General features: G+C 38.4%; 2 protein-coding genes and 1 non-coding gene across 3 annotated transcripts; all 3 read left to right on the top strand.

Moving 5' to 3' along the window:
• Window positions 1-4,591: 4,591 nt before the first annotated feature.
• On the top strand, window positions 4,592-7,645 carry LOC111915171 (annexin Gh1). Its single transcript, XM_023910847.3, has 5 exons — window positions 4,592-4,846; window positions 5,750-5,895; window positions 6,011-6,229; window positions 6,866-7,078; window positions 7,208-7,645. The coding sequence occupies exons 1-5, from the start codon at window positions 4,771-4,773 to the stop codon at window positions 7,502-7,504; spliced, it is 951 nt and encodes a 316-aa protein (XP_023766615.1). The 5' UTR covers window positions 4,592-4,770; the 3' UTR covers window positions 7,505-7,645.
• A 324-nt stretch (window positions 7,646-7,969) lies between these two features.
• Window positions 7,970-8,329, top strand: LOC111915155 (uncharacterized). The gene has a single exon (XM_023910834.1). The coding sequence runs from the start codon at window positions 7,970-7,972 to the stop codon at window positions 8,327-8,329; it is 360 nt and encodes a 119-aa protein (XP_023766602.1).
• Window positions 8,330-10,900: 2,571 nt separating this feature from the next.
• On the top strand, window positions 10,901-10,983 carry TRNAY-GUA (transfer RNA tyrosine (anticodon GUA)). The gene has a single exon. It is a non-coding gene; the product is annotated as a tRNA-Tyr (tRNA).
• Window positions 10,984-20,161: the final 9,178 nt, after the last annotated feature.

The following is a 20,161-nucleotide window of genomic DNA, read 5'->3' on the forward strand; positions in this document are numbered from 1 at the left end:
CTTTCCGGTACAGTATAGTGAGAAGACTCACCTCGTATGATGTCTAGAATCTCACATGCTCGATATCTCGGAATCTCGAAACAACGACCTAGCCTCGCCTAAACACAACAAATAATCATTCTAATTATTATCGGCTTCCAAGGCTATGCTACGTCCTTTTTCACTTTCCCACAGAAGGGTAAAATACCATTTTACCTCTCTCTGACTTGAAAGTCCACTTGTTGACCAAAACCCTAAAAGTCAACAAAAGTCAACAGCAAGCAGTACGCGGGGCGTACCAGCTCCTGTACGCAGGGCATACCCGTGTATTCCAGAAACGGAGAACGCGACCCATTACGCGGCGCATACTGGGATTACGCCCAACGTACATCCCAGTTTCTCATTTCCTCATTCTAATGTCTTAAACGATTAAGAAATAACCCCATATTCCAGATCTGGCCATTTTACTACTTCTTAATCCATAAAGTCGGAACCTTTAAGCCTTTGCATGGATATAAAGGCTCCCCACACCTTCTAACACCTTTCTTTTCACCTCCAAGGGTCTAGATCTCATGCATGGCTCAACATTCACGTCCAAGATTGCATTTTTATGAACATACAACTCATATAGCTCTAGAATATGATAGATCTAGGCCAATGGAGACTACTTGCTCAAAAAGTCTCCATCTTGGGACTAAAAACCCTAGAAACTGGTCCAAGAAGCACACCATATAAACTACAAGCCCAGATCTGAACTTTTTACCTCAGGAAGAAGCTCCAACCTTTGTAGTCCTCAGATCCACACTTGACCACCAACTTTTAGCCTCCACAATGGTCTCTTCTTCTCTTTCACCACCTTAAAAAGGCACTTTGAAGCTTAGAACACTCACACCCAAGCTTAAAACGAAGGAAATGCTCTCTTAGGGTTTCTTTCTGAAAGATGGTGGCTGAGGGACAAGGCCATCTCATTCCTTTTATAGCCCTCAAGTCATATTAGGGTTTTGAGTCTGGGATGGTTATGACCAACGTAACCCTAGGTACGCCAAGCGTACCTGAATGGAACCGCGTACAGAATAAGCGCGCGAGTACGCGCAGCGTACTCCTTGTACACCCAGCGTACTCACAAGCTTAACACTCAACACAAGGACCCAAAATGAAAACTTGGAAAAGATGAAGGGTTAAATAGTTGAACCTGAATTTCGGGCTGTTACATCGAGTTTAGTCTCGCCTTCTTCAAGCTACCACTTCTACCGAGTGAGTTCATACCCCTACAAACACACTTTAAATACGTTTTTAACTGCTTTTAAATACTTTTAGGGGGGGGGGGGGGGGAGGAATACAAGTAAACACACGGTAAATATCGTGTGAACAACATCAATCTTTTGCTATACTTTTCATTATATAATCAACCATATGTGATTTATAACTATCATACGAAAACATTAGCATGCAAAACATCTCACGATACCATTTGCCCTTGTGGAATAAAACATGTTTATATATATATATATATATATATATATATATATATATATATATATATATATATATAACAAACTATGTTTCATTTATATGTTCATATAACATATCATAAACACGGGTAACCATTTCATCATAACGTTGTTCGTTTCAAAATACATGACTTAGTTGAGAATATGTGAGTCATTCGACTTCATCGTACCTGTCAAGGTATACAGCAAGCCCTGTTTTATAACCAGAATCTCCTCCCAGAGAACGTGATAAGCATGTATAGATCTATACGGGACTGATGATCCCGCACCTTGATTGTTAGCTACAGTCCAAGGGGTGACAATTATCATAACATTCCGACGCCTGAAGAAGGTCGTTACATGCAAATTTATCTCAGTATGGTTATGAAAACTCACAAGATAGACAACTATTATGGTATTCATCTTTACGAGAAAAGTAATATTATAGTTGCTTTTATGTATTCTTTCAAGCTTCTTATAGTTTATTAAATAATAAAACTATACACATTCATTATAAGTATGGCATATTTACTTACATTCATGGTCTTGGTTCATATAAGACTACACCTCACTTTTAGGAAAATATAGGATTTTCCTGGTTCAAATACATTCATTTTTTACAATAACGATTTACAACATCATTCTTAAGAAAATATCGGATTTTCTAAAAACAAACACGGACTTTTCAAATGACATTCATTTACACAAATACCAACTTATGAACTAATCAACTTAAATGTTAACACTTTTTCTTTGAAATAACTTGTATTCTCAGGGAATCGCTAAACCAGGTTAGCAGCTGCTTTTGAAGACTTACGCTTAAGCGTTAGTTTAATCTTTTGGATATCGTATTGTAATTGACTTTTGCAAACATGTAATACTACAATCATGTAATCTTTTCAATTATGTATATGATGGTTGTGTGTACTTTCTTTACTATTCATTTGTTATGATACTGTACATGATGTCCTCCGCCCCCGAACGTTTCCACCGTTTAGGTTTAGGGGTGTGATAGACATTAAAAATGAAATTTTGTCATGAATTTTGGGATGTTACAACATTCTGCCAATGTAGGGGCTAAAGGGAAAAACAGAGACCAAAATCGACAACCTCACAAACTATTATGCCCAAATTAGAAAAAATTGCAAGAATGGTCTTTATGGTTAGGTGGAAATTGCTACTTTAGGCCAAAAAGATTTGGACTAGCATTCATGGTCCAAAGGTTTTCATTTTCTTGCCACTTTGGTCCAATTTACTTTAATTTTTTTTGTAATGACGATTTTACCCTTAGTTTTTGCTTTTTTAGTTTTATTTATTTATTTAAATACTTTTATAATTAAAAGAAGAAGAAGAAAAGACAACTCTCTCTCTCTCTCTCTCTCTCTCTCTCTCTTTCTCTCTCTCTCTCTCTCTTTTCTCTCTCTCTCTCTCTCTCTCTTTCTCTCTCTCTCTCTTTCTCTCCTTGATGTTATCCATCCTAGACACATCTTCTTACCCTACTTCTTTTTCTTCCTCCAGAACACTTAAGAATATCTTCCGCCACCACCACCGTCCGCCACCACTACAGTCCACTACCACCATAGTCTACCACCTCTATTTCCACCTAAATCAGATCAGATGAACACACACATGCGATAAAAACGAAATCAAATGAACAGACACATGAGATCAATTTCTCCTCCTGATGAACTTAAACCAAACTTTCCAGATCTGATTAACTGAATTTTTTTTCCAAAATTTCTAGATCTCATGAACTCGAACCAAAATTCTCAAAGCTACAATTCAAACTTTAGATCTATCAGATTGGTAAACCCCTACCATCTGTCTCTCTTACTGATTCATACACATACATACAAAGATGAACAAAATGAATATCTACAAACCATATAAAGATTAGAACCAAATTCAACACAAACATACATATAAATCCCATATTTAACTGGTAATTTCTCACCATCTCTTCCACCGACAAAGAAAGGAGGCTACCGACCACCACCTTCACAGCCCCTCCCCGCCTCCCTCCGGTCATGTAAACCACCAAACACTCATCCTTTCACCCACTACTCCACCAACCCCCTTGATCGATGGAAACAACCTCGTCAGAGGCTTAACATATGAGAAGAACTCGCATCCTAACCCTTGGAAATAAAAACCCTAGCCGCCAAGAAACCCGAACTTCAGAGTGTACAACGACTCAAATCGACCCCAGGTGTCTTCGGTTTCCAGCAGCTCAACCATCTTCTTCGTCCAGTTGTAGATCGGGGCGTTGGTTGTTTCGAGTTGCTACGGTTTGCAGCAACCCGAGATTTGGAATCTATTTATCCGCTGTTGTCCTTCCCAAACGACGTTGAGGGTTAATGTTTCTAATGGTGGCAAGTGTTAGGGTTTGTAATGGTAGTGACAGCGATAGACTTGATGCATTCCAACGTAAAGGCCATGTCTTCATTTAAAGACGAAGGGCGGCGACAATAGGGTTTTCGTATGTGACAACGACTTTCAAAAGCATTAATGAGGTGGTGGTGAAAATGGTTGTTTACGGAAAATCGATGTTGGTGGTGGTGTTGAACTTGTGGCGATGGTTTATAGTGGTTGCCGGAAAATCTAGTTGGTGTTGGTGGTTGCCAAAAAATCCCTTCTTGGCATCTCTTTGAACCCATACGAGAGAGAGAGAGAGAGAGAGAGAGAGAGAGAGAGAGAGAGAGAGAGAGAGAGAGAGAGAGAGAGAGAGAGAGAGAGAGAGAGAGAGAGAGAGAGAGTTTTGTAATAAAAAACTAAAAAATAAAATGCAAAGGAAAAAATCATTATTTTATAAAAAATCAAACCAAAATTGACCAAACTTGCAACAAAATACAAACTTCTAGACCATTAATATTGGTCCAAACTTGTTTTTGTAAAAATAACAATTTTAACATACCACAGGGACATTTTATAATTTTGTCCCCAAATTATGAAACACATTAAATATATACTATTCATAATCCTTATGGCTTTTAATATTATATTATTTATGAAATGCATAAAATACACTGTTTATACTATTTATAAGTCGTAGGGCTTTTAATATTATATATATAAGTCTTAGGGTTTTTAATATTATATATAATTGAGTTGCAGGCTGTTGGCCCAAACTCATGGTGTCGAGCGAGCACGTATCCCTTCAAAATATTTAAAAACGGAAGGTGTCATAAGCATGAACAGTGTGATGCCTGCGTGTCTGGTGTGATATTTATTGCTTCTATTATTTGGAACAGACCACACAGAACGAGAGAAAAGTAGAAAGAGAAGTCGAGAATCAACAACAATGGCGACACTTAAGGTACCATCAACCGTCCCTTCTCCTTCCGAGGACTGTGAGCAACTCCGGAAAGCATTTGCAGGTACTTTATCCTCACAATTATTATATAACTCTCATCTTACTCGCATCTCGATTTTGATCAGTTGTTGGATCGTATCAGATCTGTGTTGTTTTCGTCTACGATCATCTCGATTATACATGCCATAGTGCTGCTTTTAGTGATTTATAGTTGATCCTAGATCATTTTCCCCCAAATCGGTTGATGCGTTTCGAACAACATTTTTTACATGTAATTTTTTTACTTCCTTTGATCGGTGTTTGATCAGATGAATCTGTCAAATCACAGATCTACGAATACGGTTTGTATGATCAGAATCAAGAATTGCTTTTGGATTGAAATCTTAATCGTTAATCCCCTAACGTCGATGAGAAAAAACGAGAGCGTTGTTCAAACTCATAATCCTCATGTAATTCGTTTAACAAAATCCAAAAAACTAAACTATGTGTAGTGGGCCTAAGCTTATATTCTCCCTTTTTAAGAAGAATATCGGAAAAGGATGTCATATGTTTAGGAAAAAACATAAGGAGATGGAGACATCTCCTTTGGTCTAAATTAAAGACATAAAAACGTTTCATTTATTTGTTGATTACAACATGTTACCTTTTTATTTTATTTATTTTTTTAATTGCATCATCCCACTAATTTTTTTTTCTTATTAATGTTGCACTTTGAAACATCTGCCAAATTACAGTTATGTCCTTTCATTTTTTTTATCAGGACATTATACTATAAAAAATCAACCCAATTATAGCAATGAAAATTGGTCTGTATTTGTTATTATATATCATATAGCTCAAGAGTGCCAATAAAGTGACAATTTCACCCAATTGTCAAATTAGTTTTAAAAGAATAATTAAATTTTGGTTACATATTCTAATAATATGGTTATGATTTATGCCACTCATTTTTTTTTTTTTTTTGTAGGTTGGGGAACAAACGAGGCATTGATCATTGAGATTCTAGCTCATAGAAATGGAGCTCAACGCAAAAAGATTCAAGAAACATATTTTGAAACATATGGCGAACATCTCCTCAAAGATTTGGACTCTGAGCTTTCAAGCGATTTTCAAGTTACTTTGAATCTATAATATCTTTCACTTTTCATTTTTTTTCTTTGACTTAGTTTGTTGCAAAAGACGTAAATGTCCTCCTCATCTTAAATCCTTGTTTCACTTGTTTAAACAGAGAGTGGTGTTGTTGTGGACATTGGATCCAGCTCAGCGCGATGCTTATTTGGCAAATGAAGCAACAAAGAAACTAACCGCCAGCAATTGGGTTCTGATGGAAATTGCTTGCACTAGATCTTCACATCATCTGCTTGCTGTGAGGAATGCATATCATGCTAAATACAAGAAATCAATTGAAGAAGATGTTGCACATCACACATCTGGCGATTTCCGAAAGGTAATCATAATAATCATAAGTTTTTAACTAAATAAATCAATGTTGAATCTTGTTGTTTAATAGTTTTTGACTTTTTTTCTAATCATCAAACGTATATAACAATGCTTCACATTCATTGAACCGATTTCAACGAGACCAAAATTGTAACCTTTTTCACACCTAAAAAGGTGGAACAAGATGGAACATGAACTCGTTCTCAAATTTTCTTTTGTGAAAAAGACGTAAATGCCCTCCTCATCCTCATTATCGAAAATAGCTCTAGAAAACTTGTCCTCTAGAGTCCATTAGCATGTAACAAACGTAGCCTACGGCTATGTTTGTTATATGGGGCTGGATAGGTCTGGACAAACATTCTAGGGCTATTTTCAATTATGAGGATACGGAGGGCATTTACGTCTTTTTCATAGAAGAAAAATTGAGAATGAGTTCATGTTCCATCTTGTTCCCACCTTTTTTGGCGGGAAAAAAGTTACAATTTTGTTCTCATTGAAATCGGTTCAATGAATGTCAAGCATTGTTATATACGTTTGATGATTAGAAAAAAAGTCGAAAACTATTAAACAACAAGATTCAACATTGATTTATATTAATTAAAAACTTATGATTTAACAAAATTACACTTTTGTCCCATTGCAGCTTTTAGTTCCGCTTGTGAGTGCTTTTCGATACGAGGGAGATGAGGTGAACATGACTCTAGCTAAATCGGAGGCTAAAATTGTCCATCAAAAGATATGCGACAAAGCTTACACTGACGATGAGCTGATCAGGATTCTCACAACAAGGAGTAAAGCTCAACTCAACGCAACATGTAACCAGTACAACAATCAATTCGGCAACGCCATAACCAAGGTAATATATATATATATATATATATATATATATATATATATATATATATATATATATATATATATATATATATATATTTCATTTATTAAAAAGATAGGATTGAATTCGAACGATTATGATATGTTGCAGGACTTAAAAGCAGATCCTGAAGACGAATATCTAAAATTTCTAAGGTCAACAATCAAATGTTTGACCGTTCCTGAAAAGTATTACGAAAAGGTTCTCCGTCTGGCAATCAACAAACTTGGGACAGACGAATTGGCTCTCACGCGCGTTGTCGTCACACGCGCTGAAGTTGATTTACAGCGTATCGCTGAGGAATACCAAAGAAGGAACAGTGTCCCTTTGGATCGTGCAATTGCTGGAGACACATCTGGGGACTATAAAAAAATGCTTCTTGCTTTGATGGGTCATGGTGATGCTTGAGGAAAATTATTACCCCAATCAATGATATGATTAATGTTTTTGTACTACTAAATCTTGTTTCGGTTTAAACTTGTTTGAATATTTTGCTACTATTTTATGTATGTGAGTTGTTTTAATAAGGTAATGTTTTATCATTAGAAAGGTACTATTATTGCTAGTTTTTTGTCTTGTCCAAAAAAATCAAAAGCATGTTTTTTGTTTGCTTAAAAGTGATGAATGCTCTTATTGTTTTCGTAAAGCTTTTAATCTAAACTTAAAAGGAGTTATCGCTTTATTATTAGATAATCACATTAGATATTAGATAATTACTAGTTTGTTTTTTTTATTTGAAATCCAGTTGTACTCCAATTGTCTTTTGGGATTATATATATCACCTTCTTCATTTAATGCCAATATCGATTTTCTTGGAATTATTTCTCTTTATTCAGTGCTTTATGGTATCGGGACATTGCATCTTGTTAAGCGATGACGGGAGACACTCCACCGGGTGGCTCCGGTACCAACACCAACCCGTCATCAGATCCAAACTCACCATTTTACATCCATCCCACTGATTATCCACGACAAGTGCCGGTTAATGAAAATCTTGGTGACAACAATTATGCTGACCGGTCCAGGGAGATAAAAGATTTTCTCCTAGCAAAGAATAGGGCTGGTTTTATTGATGGAACCATTGAAAAGCCGAATGAAGGAACGACTGAGTACAGGGCCTGGCAACAAAATGACGCTTTGATAAAGGGATGGCTTATTACAGCCATGAAAAAGGATATCATGAATAGTGTAAAATACGCTACCACCGCCAAGGAGATTTGGGATGATTTGTAAAGGAAAGTGCACCACGTGCTTATGAATTGAAACGTGCCCTAACAACCCTCAGACAAGGATCTGATTCCGTTTCAACCTACTTCACGAAGATGAGGACGATCTGGGATGAAATTCTCTCGGTTTCACCGACACCAACTTGCACCTGTGGCAAATGCACCTGCAACATTGGAAAAAGGCTCGTTGAATCAAGAGATAAAGAATGTGTTTATGAGTTCTTAATGGGTCTTGAGGACACTTTTGGAACCGTAAAAACTCAGATCCTTAGCACTAAACCTATGCCCTCACTTGGAGTTACTTACCACTTGGTTTCAGAAGATGAACAATAGCGAAACATCTCAGCTGCCAGAAAATCCAATGTAGATGCATCAGCTTATCAGATGCGTGCTCAAATCGCTACCGACAAGAACCTGATTGAGAAAAGGAATACTAACCTTGAAGGCATGAAGTGCAAGCATTGCAGGAAGAATGAACACAATATTGAAGGCTGTTTCGAAAAGATTAGTTATCCAGAGTGGTGGGATACTCGATGCAAGACCACTACTGATCAAAAAGGGACCAATCGCCCAAAACCAAAGGCAACCAACGTCGAGATGGAGACCAACCCTATACCTGGTCTTAGTCTGGAGCAATACAGGAAGTTGATGAAGTAATTGAACGATGTACAAAAACCGGAAGTCAACATGGCAGGTAAGGTTGAATTTCGGTTACCTTGGGTGATTGATTCAGGGGCAACAGAACATGTGACATATCAAAAATCCACTCTCACTAACTTAACACATCCACCAGATGGTGTTCCAGTTAGCATTCCTAATGGAGATAAAATTCCTGTTAAAGGAATAGGAGATGCCCGATTGCCCAACAACATGAAGTTGAACGATGTTTTATACATTCCTAATTTTAAATGCAACATGTTATCCGTTAGAAAAGTTACCAAAGATTTCAATTGCTTCATGACTTTTTTCTTGGATTTTTGTTTTATTCAGGACTTACATTCGAGGAAGCTGATTGGCATGGGGAGATGTGAAAATGGTCTTTACAACATGGAAGGAAACGATAAAAGGGTGGCGGTCATGGTAGTCAAGATTTACTCAGAAATATGGCATAGAAGATTAGGACATGCATCTAGCACTAAACTTCAACATATTCACTCGATAGGTAGTACTGTTAGCATTGAACATTGTGATTCTTGTATTCGTGCAAAACAAACTCGACTTCCTTTTCCTGATAGTTCCATAAAAACTAGTTCTTGTTTTGATTTAACCCATTGTGACATATGGGGTGGATATCGAGTCCCTTCTCTATCAGGAGCTTATTATTTTCTCACAATAGTTGATGATTTTAGTAGATCAACGTGGGTATATTTGATTAAAAACAAATCTGATGCAAGTACTAGTTTGATAGCCTTTCACAATATGGTTAATACACACTTTGGGAAAAAGATTAAGAAAATCAGAAGTGACAATGGTGGTGAGTTTGTTTCAAATCACATGTTGAAATTTTATGAAGAAAATAGGATCTTGCTTGAAACCTCGTGTGTTCACACCCCACAACAAAATGGGGTAATTGAAAGGAAACACATGCATTTACTTGAGATAGCTAGAGCACTAAGGTTTCAAGCCAATCTCCCAATAAAATTTTAGGGTGAATGCGTCAAGACTGCTACTTATTGTAAACAGGTTGCCTTCAAGAGCCATTGGGAATAAAACTCCATACAAAATTCTTCTTGGACACAAACCACACTATGAACACATGCGTGTTTTTGGGTGTTTGGTATGAATCAAAGAAAATAAAGCGGGAAAGGATAAATTTGAAGAAAGGGGGAGACCTTGTGTGTTCCTTGGATACCCACAAGGACAGAAAGGTTATCGAGTTTTTGATTTGAATGACAAAAATTATCGTTTCTATATGTTAGGTTTGTTGAATGTCACTTTCCCTTCCAAAAGGATGAATTTGATCAGATAACAAAGTAGACTTCACGGTCACCAAGTAACCAACCTGATAACATTCTTGATGAGCCACAGTACATCGAGCAACAACAACCCAATTCCGAGGAGCCTGTTGTGCCCACAACAGACTAACCAATGCCACAAAACTCAGATTCGGAGCAGCCCAATCATAGGAACAGTAGTGATACAAGACGAAATGGAAATGAAAATTCTGATGTTGAACAAACTCGACATTCTGAGAGAACTCGAACTCAACCGAAAAGGTATAATGATTTTGAAGTTGACTTGCCATCCTCCATTGACCATTCTCTCCCTAAGACCAATACAACAATCTCGAAGGTACACCCTTTATCTAATTTTGTTTCTTATAAAAAAATTTCTAATGCTCATAAAACCTTCTTTGCTGCCATATCTGTCCAAAACGAGCCAAAACATTTTTCACAGGCAGTTAAATATCCCCAATGGAGATATGCTATGCAGAAAGAGATTTCGGCACTTGAAAGTAATAATACTTGGACATTGACCAAACTACCCTCGGGAAAGAAGGCTATTGATTCCAAGTGGGTGTACAAAATTAAATATAAACCTTTAGGAGAAGTTGAACGGTACAAAGCCAAATTAGAAGGGGAGAGTGGCCAAGTGGTCAAAAGCGACAGACTGTAAATCTGTTGAAGTTTTTTTACATAGGTTCGAATCCTACCTCTCCCACTTTACACAAGTTGAAGGCATTGATTTTCACGAGACTTTTGCACCGGTTGCCAAGTTAGTAACTGTTAGAACAATCCTAGTTGCTGCAGTATAAAAGAATTGGTTAATCCATCAGTTAGACGTTAACAACGCTTTCTTACATGGAGATCTTATAGAAGAAGTTTATATGAAGATTCCACAAGGGTTTGCGAAAGAAGGAGATTCTCATGTATGTCGCCTAAATAAATCTTTATACGGTCTAAAACAAGCATCACACAACTGGTACAAGAAATTCACTGATGCGCTTCTTATCATTGGCTTTCGACATTCTAGAGTAGATCACTCTTTATTCATCTTCAGAACCAAGACTGTTTATGTTGTAGCACTCACTTATGTTGACGACATCATACTTCTTGGGAATGATGTTGATCAAATTGAGAAGGTCAAAACCTATCTTGATGGGAAATTTAGCATCACGGATCTTGGCCCTTTAAAATATTTTCTTGGTATCGAAGTGGCGTGCACTTCTGATGGCATGGTCCTTAGTCAGAGAAAATACGCTATGGACATTTTAGCTAATAGTGGATATCAAGGATGTCTTCCAAGTTCGTTCCCAATAGAGTCAAACGCTCGATTAGATGATGCAGTTGACTCGTCGGTTGTGGATGCTGGCCAATATCGACGACTCATTGGACGACTCTTATATCTACAAGTGACACGACCTGATATTACTTTTGCTGTTAATAGTCTTAGTCAATTTGTTTCCTCTCCTCGACAAATGGAATTAGATGCAGCCCAACGTGTTTTGTGTTATCTGAAATCGACTGCTGGTTAAGGCATTTTCTTTCCGTCTAAAGAAGATCTTTCTTTGAATGCTTTTTGTGATTCAGACTGGCTTGGTTGTCCACTTACTCGAAGATCAAAGACTAGTTATTTCATAACTTTGGGAGGAGCTCCAATCTCTTGGAAGACGAAAAAGCAGTATGTTGTCTCTCGCTCCTCCGTAGAAGCTAAATATCGAGCTATGACAACTACTGTTAGTGAACTTCTATGGTTGCGTTGGCTGTTGCGTGATCTTGAGGCACATCAATCTGGTCCGACGCCTCTTTATTGTGATAATCAAGCTACTTGTCACTTTGCTAATAATCCTGTCTTTCACGAACGAACTAAGCATGTCGAAATGGATTGTTATTTCGTTCGTGAAAGAGTCGAGTCTGGTGACATTCAACCGCTTCCCATTACCACTGTTAACCATGTTAACCAGGTTGCAAATATTTTTACCAAACCGCTTGGAGCGGACCATTTTCATTTCTTACTTGGCAAGATGGGCGTTCGTAATCTTAACGATCCATCTTGAGGGGGAGTAAAGGAGTTATCATTTTATTATTAGATAATCAAATTAGATATTAGATAATTACCAATTTATTTTTTATTTGAAATCCAGTTGTACTCCAATTGTCTTTTGAGATTATATATATATATATATCCCCTTCTTCACCTAATGCCAGTATCGATTTCCTTGGAATTATTGTTCTCTTTATTCAGTTCTTTAAAACTAACTCCTGCTATTAAATATTTTATTTTTTGTTCTCATAGTGTTTTCATACATCGGAAATACTTAAAAGAGTATCATTAGAATATATACCATCGAACACATCTTTTTAATATATGGGAGCTAGATGATTATTGATAATTTGGTCACCAATTTTGTTATTAAAATTGCTAGACGATTATTGATAATTTGGTTTGTGTATATTTTGTTCATTAAAGTCCTATGTTTTTGACAAAAATAATTGGTTTTATTATTTTTTCCGGTTCATAAAAGTGCTTAAATTTGGTACCAATGTAGGATTTTACCGAAAAAATATTTAAAAAAGATAAAACTGAAAAGAAGTTGCAAACATTCGGTTTTAGTAAATCTAAAATCATTCGGTTTTAGTAGACCTGAGAATAGAGCGGGTTTGTAGCGAATCGGCCTTGATCCAAACCCTTTTAACAAATTTCAAAATTCGATCCAAACCTGCTCCGTAACCCGTAGTGTAACACCCCGTTCTTTAAGTGTGTAACTATGAGTCCCTGAGAATTAAGAGCAAGGTTAATTCTGGTCCTTTTGCGAGAAATGAGTTTCATCCGAGAAGGTTTCGGGCTGGCGTATGTGTTAGAAGCATTGGGCTTCTCATCACCCCGTATGAATGTAAAGTTATTTGGGAGCGGGTTTAGATTAGAGGAGTTGCGGTGTTTCGAAGATGATTATTGTTTATGGTTCTTTGTGGAGTAAGTGGGAAAAGGTCCCATGCATGTATGGCATGCATGTATGTATTTGAAGTTTGGCTGGGTACGCCCAGCATAATAGAGAGAAATATGACGGGGTGGCCGGGTGAGTACGCCCAACGTACTAGAGGTACGCCCAACGTACTCTCAGAAACTCCAAACCCTAATTTTGGGTCAGCCACTATATAAGGAACATGTTGGTTCACCCCTTAGCCTCCTTATGCTCATCCTTAACCTCAGAAAACCCTAGATCTCGTATTCCCTCCATTATTTGGGTGTGCTTGACCTTGGAAAGCTTATTTTGGCAAAAGAAAGGCTTGAAGGAGAAAAGAGAAGTTGTCAAGGAAGAAGAGGGACGATTGGAGCTTGTAGATTTGAAGAGATACCATCCTTTGGAGCTTGTTTAAGGTATAAAGCTTCTTGCTTGACCTTCATATTGTATAGATCTATGTATTTTGAAGCTTTGTCCCCATTCTTGTCCCAAAATTCCTCACCATGTTGCATATTTCGATTTGGTCAAGATTATCTGTCCTTTCAGACCTTTGGGGAGGTCTTGAGTGAGAAAAATGAGGTCCCAAGGGCTGTAGTTGTTCCATGTGTGAGATATATAGGTCTTAATGGATTAAAACCTTGGATTAAGAGCTTAAGGACGTCCCAAGTGATAAAGTCTGAGACTTTATGAGTTCTAATCATTTTTGGCTTATGGATCTGAAGTTTGGGCTTAAGAGCTTAAACCATTAAGTCATTATGTGAATTTGTTGAGCATCAGGGTTACGCCCCGCGTAGCGGGCCAGTGCCCCGATTCCCTTTGCGAGTCAATGCTGTACGCCCCGCGTACCAAGGAGGGTACGCCCAACGTACTCCTCCTGTTGGACTTTCATTTTTGGGCTTTGAGTTTGGGCCGTTGGTGGGCTATTGGTTATTGGGCTAAGTCTGGGAATTTATGGATAGAGTATGTTGGGCCTAATTATTGTTATGGACTTTGGTTCTAGGCCCATTTGGTGAAGTGGGCCCAATTTGGTAAATTGGGCCAATGTTGGACTTTGTATGAGATTTGGATTTTGGTCTTGGTCCGATATGTGGAAGTATGTTTGACCTAATGTTTATTTGTTATGATGGTTAGTTCGGGATTTGCGGTGAGTTGGTGGTTCGAGAGTCTGCTTCTTCAGTTCAGAGTTTCGGTAATGCGAGGTGAGTTATCCTCACTATATCAACAGGGTCTAAGGCACCAAGGTCGACCCTTATCGAATTGAGATCCAGGTAGTTGTTGTTATGTTGTTGCTATGATATGTTTGCATCCTGAGAGCTGGGATGGTATATGTTAGAGACCTGATTGAGATCGGTATCCTGAGAGATAGGGAGATGCTATGCTAGTGACCGTTAGGTCGGTATCCTGATTAGGATGATGATATGTTATGTGATCTGTTTGATCTGCTTGTTGACTGTGAATTTCTATATGATTGTATGTATATGTGCACATGGTTGTTTGGATTAGAGTTGGGTTGAGGCGGGTCCTGCTTTGTGCTGTAGGCCAAGATACCCAGGGCGGACCGGTTGTTCCGAAGGCCCAGCGAGCGGTCCGGATAGGCTGTAGGCCCCAAGAGGGCAGACCAGACGTGCCGAGGCTCGGAGAGTGGACCAGGCAGACTGAAGGCCCGATGTGGGCAGACCAGTCATACTGTAGACTCAGAGAGTGGACCAGGTGGATTGAAGGCCCGGTGCGGGCGGACCAATCACACTGCAGACTCGATGTATGTGGATAGACTCAGAGGGTGGACCAGGTGGACTGTAGGCCGGTGCGGCGGACCAGTCACACAGTAGACCCGAAGTGCATGGCTGTTCTGTGACCAGATATGTTGTGGCATGTTATGCGTATAGTGTATGTGGTTGGTATTTTGGGGATATCTCACTAAGCTTTCGGGCTTACAGTTGTGGTTTTATGTTTTTTAGGTTCTTCAGGAGACCGTGGCAAGGCGAAGGCGTGATCGTACCGCTCCTCATGATTTTGTAGTAATGTGATTCTGGGAATACGTTAAATATTTTGTATTGAAAACCTTTTTGTAAAGATTTAAAGGAATCGAGCTGTTTTTGAAAAATTTAAAATTGGTTGTATTTTTCGGTCGTTACACGTAGGGTTTTAAATAATCAGACTCATACCTTGATCCACTGAATCATCGAATATCCAAACCCGCCCCGTAACCCAAAGGTTTTTAAAATAATCAAACACATTTAATTTAATTCTTAAAACAGAATTTCTTAAATAAAAAATGTATACTATATCTTAATACTTTAAATAACACTTTTTTGAATAAAAAAATTGATTTAGAAAAGGACATTACATACTCGAGTAATTTCAATTGGAATTAAAAATCACTATTGCAACAACGTTGAATTGATTTATGATTGTCGGTTGTAGTGATAGCGAATAACAATTGCCAACTTTTTCATGTTAAATAATGATTTATTGAATTAGAAATGGATATGACAATTTCTTGATGAATATAAATTGAATGACATTATTTTTGAATAAAAAAAAAGTGACCCTCTTAAACTTCAACTACCGAAGTCACAAAGCCACCGCAGTCAAGCAGTCTCTTCAACTATCATCATCCGAAGTCTTCAGTACAACAGTCTCTATCTTGTTTACATTACTTTGTCTTTATTGTAAAACACTCTATTGTCTAGTATGCCTTGCATGACTACTCTTAGAGTTGTAAACCTGTTAGCTTTATGAGTCTCTATAAATAGAACTCATTCTCGTGTAATCAAGTAGATGTGAATCTCTCATCTAATTCTAATACATATCTCAGAAGTTCTCATTCTATCTTACTCAATCTTCTTACTCTCATAATCAATTACTATCTCTCTTCGGAGCAAGTCTCTTGTGACTTAATCACTAAGTTTGATCTTAATTATTAACTTGGTTTGAATGCTTTCCTCGTTATGAATCAACTTAAGTGTATACTTGAAATAACAACTGTTGTCATTTACATTTCTTTATTTTTCCGCAACTAACTCACTAACTTCCAACACTTAATATTATTGTTGAGCTAATAGATCCTTCGAGATTAACTATTCCGCTATGTACTTGTTCTAATGTTTGTTCAAGTGTGTGTCAATTTTTCTCTCAACAATTAGTATCAGGAGCCATAGTGGTTGCTTTTTAAAAATCGGAACTCTGATTTTTCAAAGAGCTTTCTATACCACTGAAGCTCGTTTCTAGAACAAAAAAACTCTTCAAAATGGCGCAATCGTTATCACTGAATGTCTCCAACAATGTTGGTGGTTCTAATAGAGCTCCAATACTGGTTGCGAATGAATATCATCACTGGTCACACAAGATTGAAAGACATCTCAGACGACTTGGTAGAGATGTATGACGATCTATAGAAGAAGGACCACATGTCCCAGTCCTTACACCAGTCCAAACTGACGGAGCCACAGCAAGGCTAGGAGGAGGTCAACCAGCTTTGAACCGTCCCACCAAGGATGATCTCGACAAGATGGAAAATGATGCCATTTCCTTTTATGAAATCTCTTGTGGGGTTGCTCCTGATAACTTCGACATTATCATAAATTGCAAATCAGCAAAAGAGATCTGGGATGTTCTCAAAAATCTGTATGAAGGCTCAGAGCAAGCTTAAGACAAGAAGCTCACAACTGCACTCAATGAGTTCAACAACTTCAAAGCTCACACTGGCGAAAGTTTGGAAGACTCCTTTAAAAGATTCAACTTGATTGTCACAAAACTGTCCAATGTCGGCACTGTCCGCAACAATCATGAAACAAATCTACAATTCCTTAATGGAGTGGGAAGACATTGGACAACAGCCAAAATGATCGTTCAAGGAGATAGGAAGATTCACTTGTTGTCTATCTATAAGCTCTATGGAGAATTGCAAGCTCAAGAGTCCACTATACTCAAGGACTGTTCAGACTTCGGGGGTCCACTTGCTCTTGTTGCACAATCACCTCACACTCAAACATATCCCACCTCGTATGACTCACCACCGCAGTCATATGAAACAGACTCAGAATATGACGATGACAAAGAATTTCAGAATGCCATCGCCCTTATCAGTCAAAAATTCAATCTCTTACCACCTTCATTTCGTAAAAATTAATAGTACAACCGACCACCTTTCAACCGCAACTTTCAAAACAATCATTTTCGTTCCACCAAGAATGCACTCCCTCCACCGCAGCCTCAACAAACACAGTCTAAAGACGTACCACTGCAGTCTCAATCAACTGACTCAGGTACTTCTTTAGAAGACAAAAGTGATATTGTTATACGTTACAAGTGCAACAAAGAAAACCATTTTTCCAAGGACTGCAAGGCAAACGTAGTGAAAGAAAGAGCTTTCTATCTCATAATGGCTCAAGAACTGGAGGACAAAGAAAAAGGAAAAGCTTATGTTGCTCAAGTGAAAAGGAATCATTAAGCGTGGTCATCCGGAGACGAAGATGAAGACGACCACAGTAAAGGAAAAGGCAAGATCTGTATGGTAGCAACTGCTGATGAAGATGGCTCAACCAAGCTAAAGAAGAACCATTGCTATATGGCGAAAGATGGAACTCTCAACATTGTGGAACAGGTAAAACTTATGATTCAAACTTTAAATTATAGCATGCATGACTGTCAACCTTTCATAGACACACTCAATGACACATGTGCTGCCGTCCTTACAGACTCAAAATGGCAATGATAGAGAAAGACTTGATGGTAGAAAAAGATGCTAGAATGTTAAGTGAAACACAACTAGAGATAGCTTTGAATTAGAGAGATTTAGCACAGAGTGAAATTGTACGCTTAAATGTTTTAATTGAAAAGCATTTTAATGAAAGTGAAGCCATTGAGAATCTAGTTAATATTGGGAATGTTGATAACACTTTCAATTGGGGTTGGTCCAATGGGTACCCAACTGTAACTGACTCTTCACCCCGTTTCACCCCGGAACGTCCCTACGTCCATCCAGACCGCAACTTTATGTTTCCGGTTAATGACAAAACGTTTCCTGAAGATATCCAAGCTCATTTTGGTGAACTCCATGATCTGAGTAATAACTGTGTTATCGAGGAAATTCTATCTGAATTTTCTAATCGTGTTGATAACATAATTCACTCCGATTCTTAGACAACATCCGTAGTTGATGAGGAAATTATTGTAGAAAGTCCTGAAGTTACATTAGACTTTCCATCCCTTCAGTTTGACCGAAGTACTCCTAACCGCAGTCATGAACTGCAATCTGTCCCACTACCTAATATCAAATGTCCCACTAAAGTGTTCACCAAGACTTACTCTGCGGTTGTTCAAGGCACTACACCGCAAACCATAGTCAAAAGCTCTGTGACTATTTGTAACACCAATAAAATTTACGCCAAATTTAAACTTCTAATTCTAACAAAAGAGTCAAATAGTAATTGTTTTTACAAAACATTTCCAATTCATTTATCATCAGAGTGTCCCAAAATAGATCATGAGGATGAGGAGCGGTACGGTCACGCCTTCGCCTTCCTTCGCTCTCCTGAAGTACCTGAAACAATAAACTGAAAACTGTAAGCCCGAGGGCTTAGTGAGCTACCCTCAAAATACCATTACCACACTGGAAGAAACCAAAGCCATAACGATCAATCAACAACATACATATTGGGCCATCGGCCGAACTGGTCTGCCCTACTAGGCCTACAGTCTATCTGAATCTATCCCGAGCCTTCGACATGACTGGTCTGCCGCGTGGGCCTACAGTCTCCCCGGACCACTCATAGGGTGTGTTGGCATTCAGCACAAAGCAGGACTGCCTCAACCCAACCAACAAGCAACTAACCATGTAGGCATACTATCATATACTGGCATGAACACTTAGCAAACATATCTATCTCATTGACCATCAATCATAGAGTTCTACCCATAGCTAGAGTATTGACCTAACAGGTCACTAACATACCAATCCTCACGGATCATAAAAGAATAACATACTATCTATCCTGATTCCGATCCAATAGATCAGAATCTTATGCAACATACCATAACTACCGATCTCTAGTATAACAACCATCCTAAACATGATAAATTCTAGCAAGGCAATAACATAACACCCATCCTAACCCAGGATGAAATCTAACATGCCAATAACAAAGCAACCATCCTAACCCAGTATGTAAATCATAAAGGGCCGGCCTTAGTGCCGTAGACCCTATTGATATAGTGAGGGTAACTCACCTCGCAGATGTCCATAGAAATGCAAACTCCAACTATCGGATCACTTGACACCGGCTCCACCACCTATAACCATAGCACAATATACTCATAAGTTCTTACCCTTATGAGACACCCCCATAATCTCTTAGTAATTCTCGATCAAGTTCAGAGTCCTCAGTCAAGGTCAACAGTCCATGTTGACCTCTACTCGCCGAGTGTACTCGACCACTCGCCGAGTCCATGGAGCACATCCCAACTCGCCGAGTCATTGGAGTGACTCGTCGAGTTCCTTTGAATCCCGAACAACCCTTAAGGGCCACCCATCGAGTTTCCCCTGCAACTCGACGGGTACATATACAAGTCTATCCAAGGGAAAAGTCATCCGACTCGACGGGTTGTTCTTCAACTCGTCGAGTTTTATGGTGATCTTCATCGGACTCGCCAAATTGTTCATCCAACTCGGCGAGTTCAATGATCATCTTCATGGGACTCGCCGAGTCACCCTTGCGACTCGGCGAGTCCATCCAGTCCTCTTTCCATACAGATTTGTTTTGAGCCATGCAGCGGCTCCAAATCACAGATCCAAGCTTCTAGGGCATACTTACCACGTAAAGTTGCAAACTTTATGTACATGCATGGTTATAAAGGCTCCAAATGTCTATTTTAAGTTCTTAATGGAGATTCTAGTCCAAGAGGGACTTCATCTACAACCAATACATCAACTTT

This window comes from Lactuca sativa, chromosome 5 (assembly GCF_002870075.4).
Source record: "Lactuca sativa cultivar Salinas chromosome 5, Lsat_Salinas_v11, whole genome shotgun sequence".
Lineage (NCBI taxonomy): Eukaryota > Viridiplantae > Streptophyta > Magnoliopsida > Asterales > Asteraceae > Lactuca > Lactuca sativa.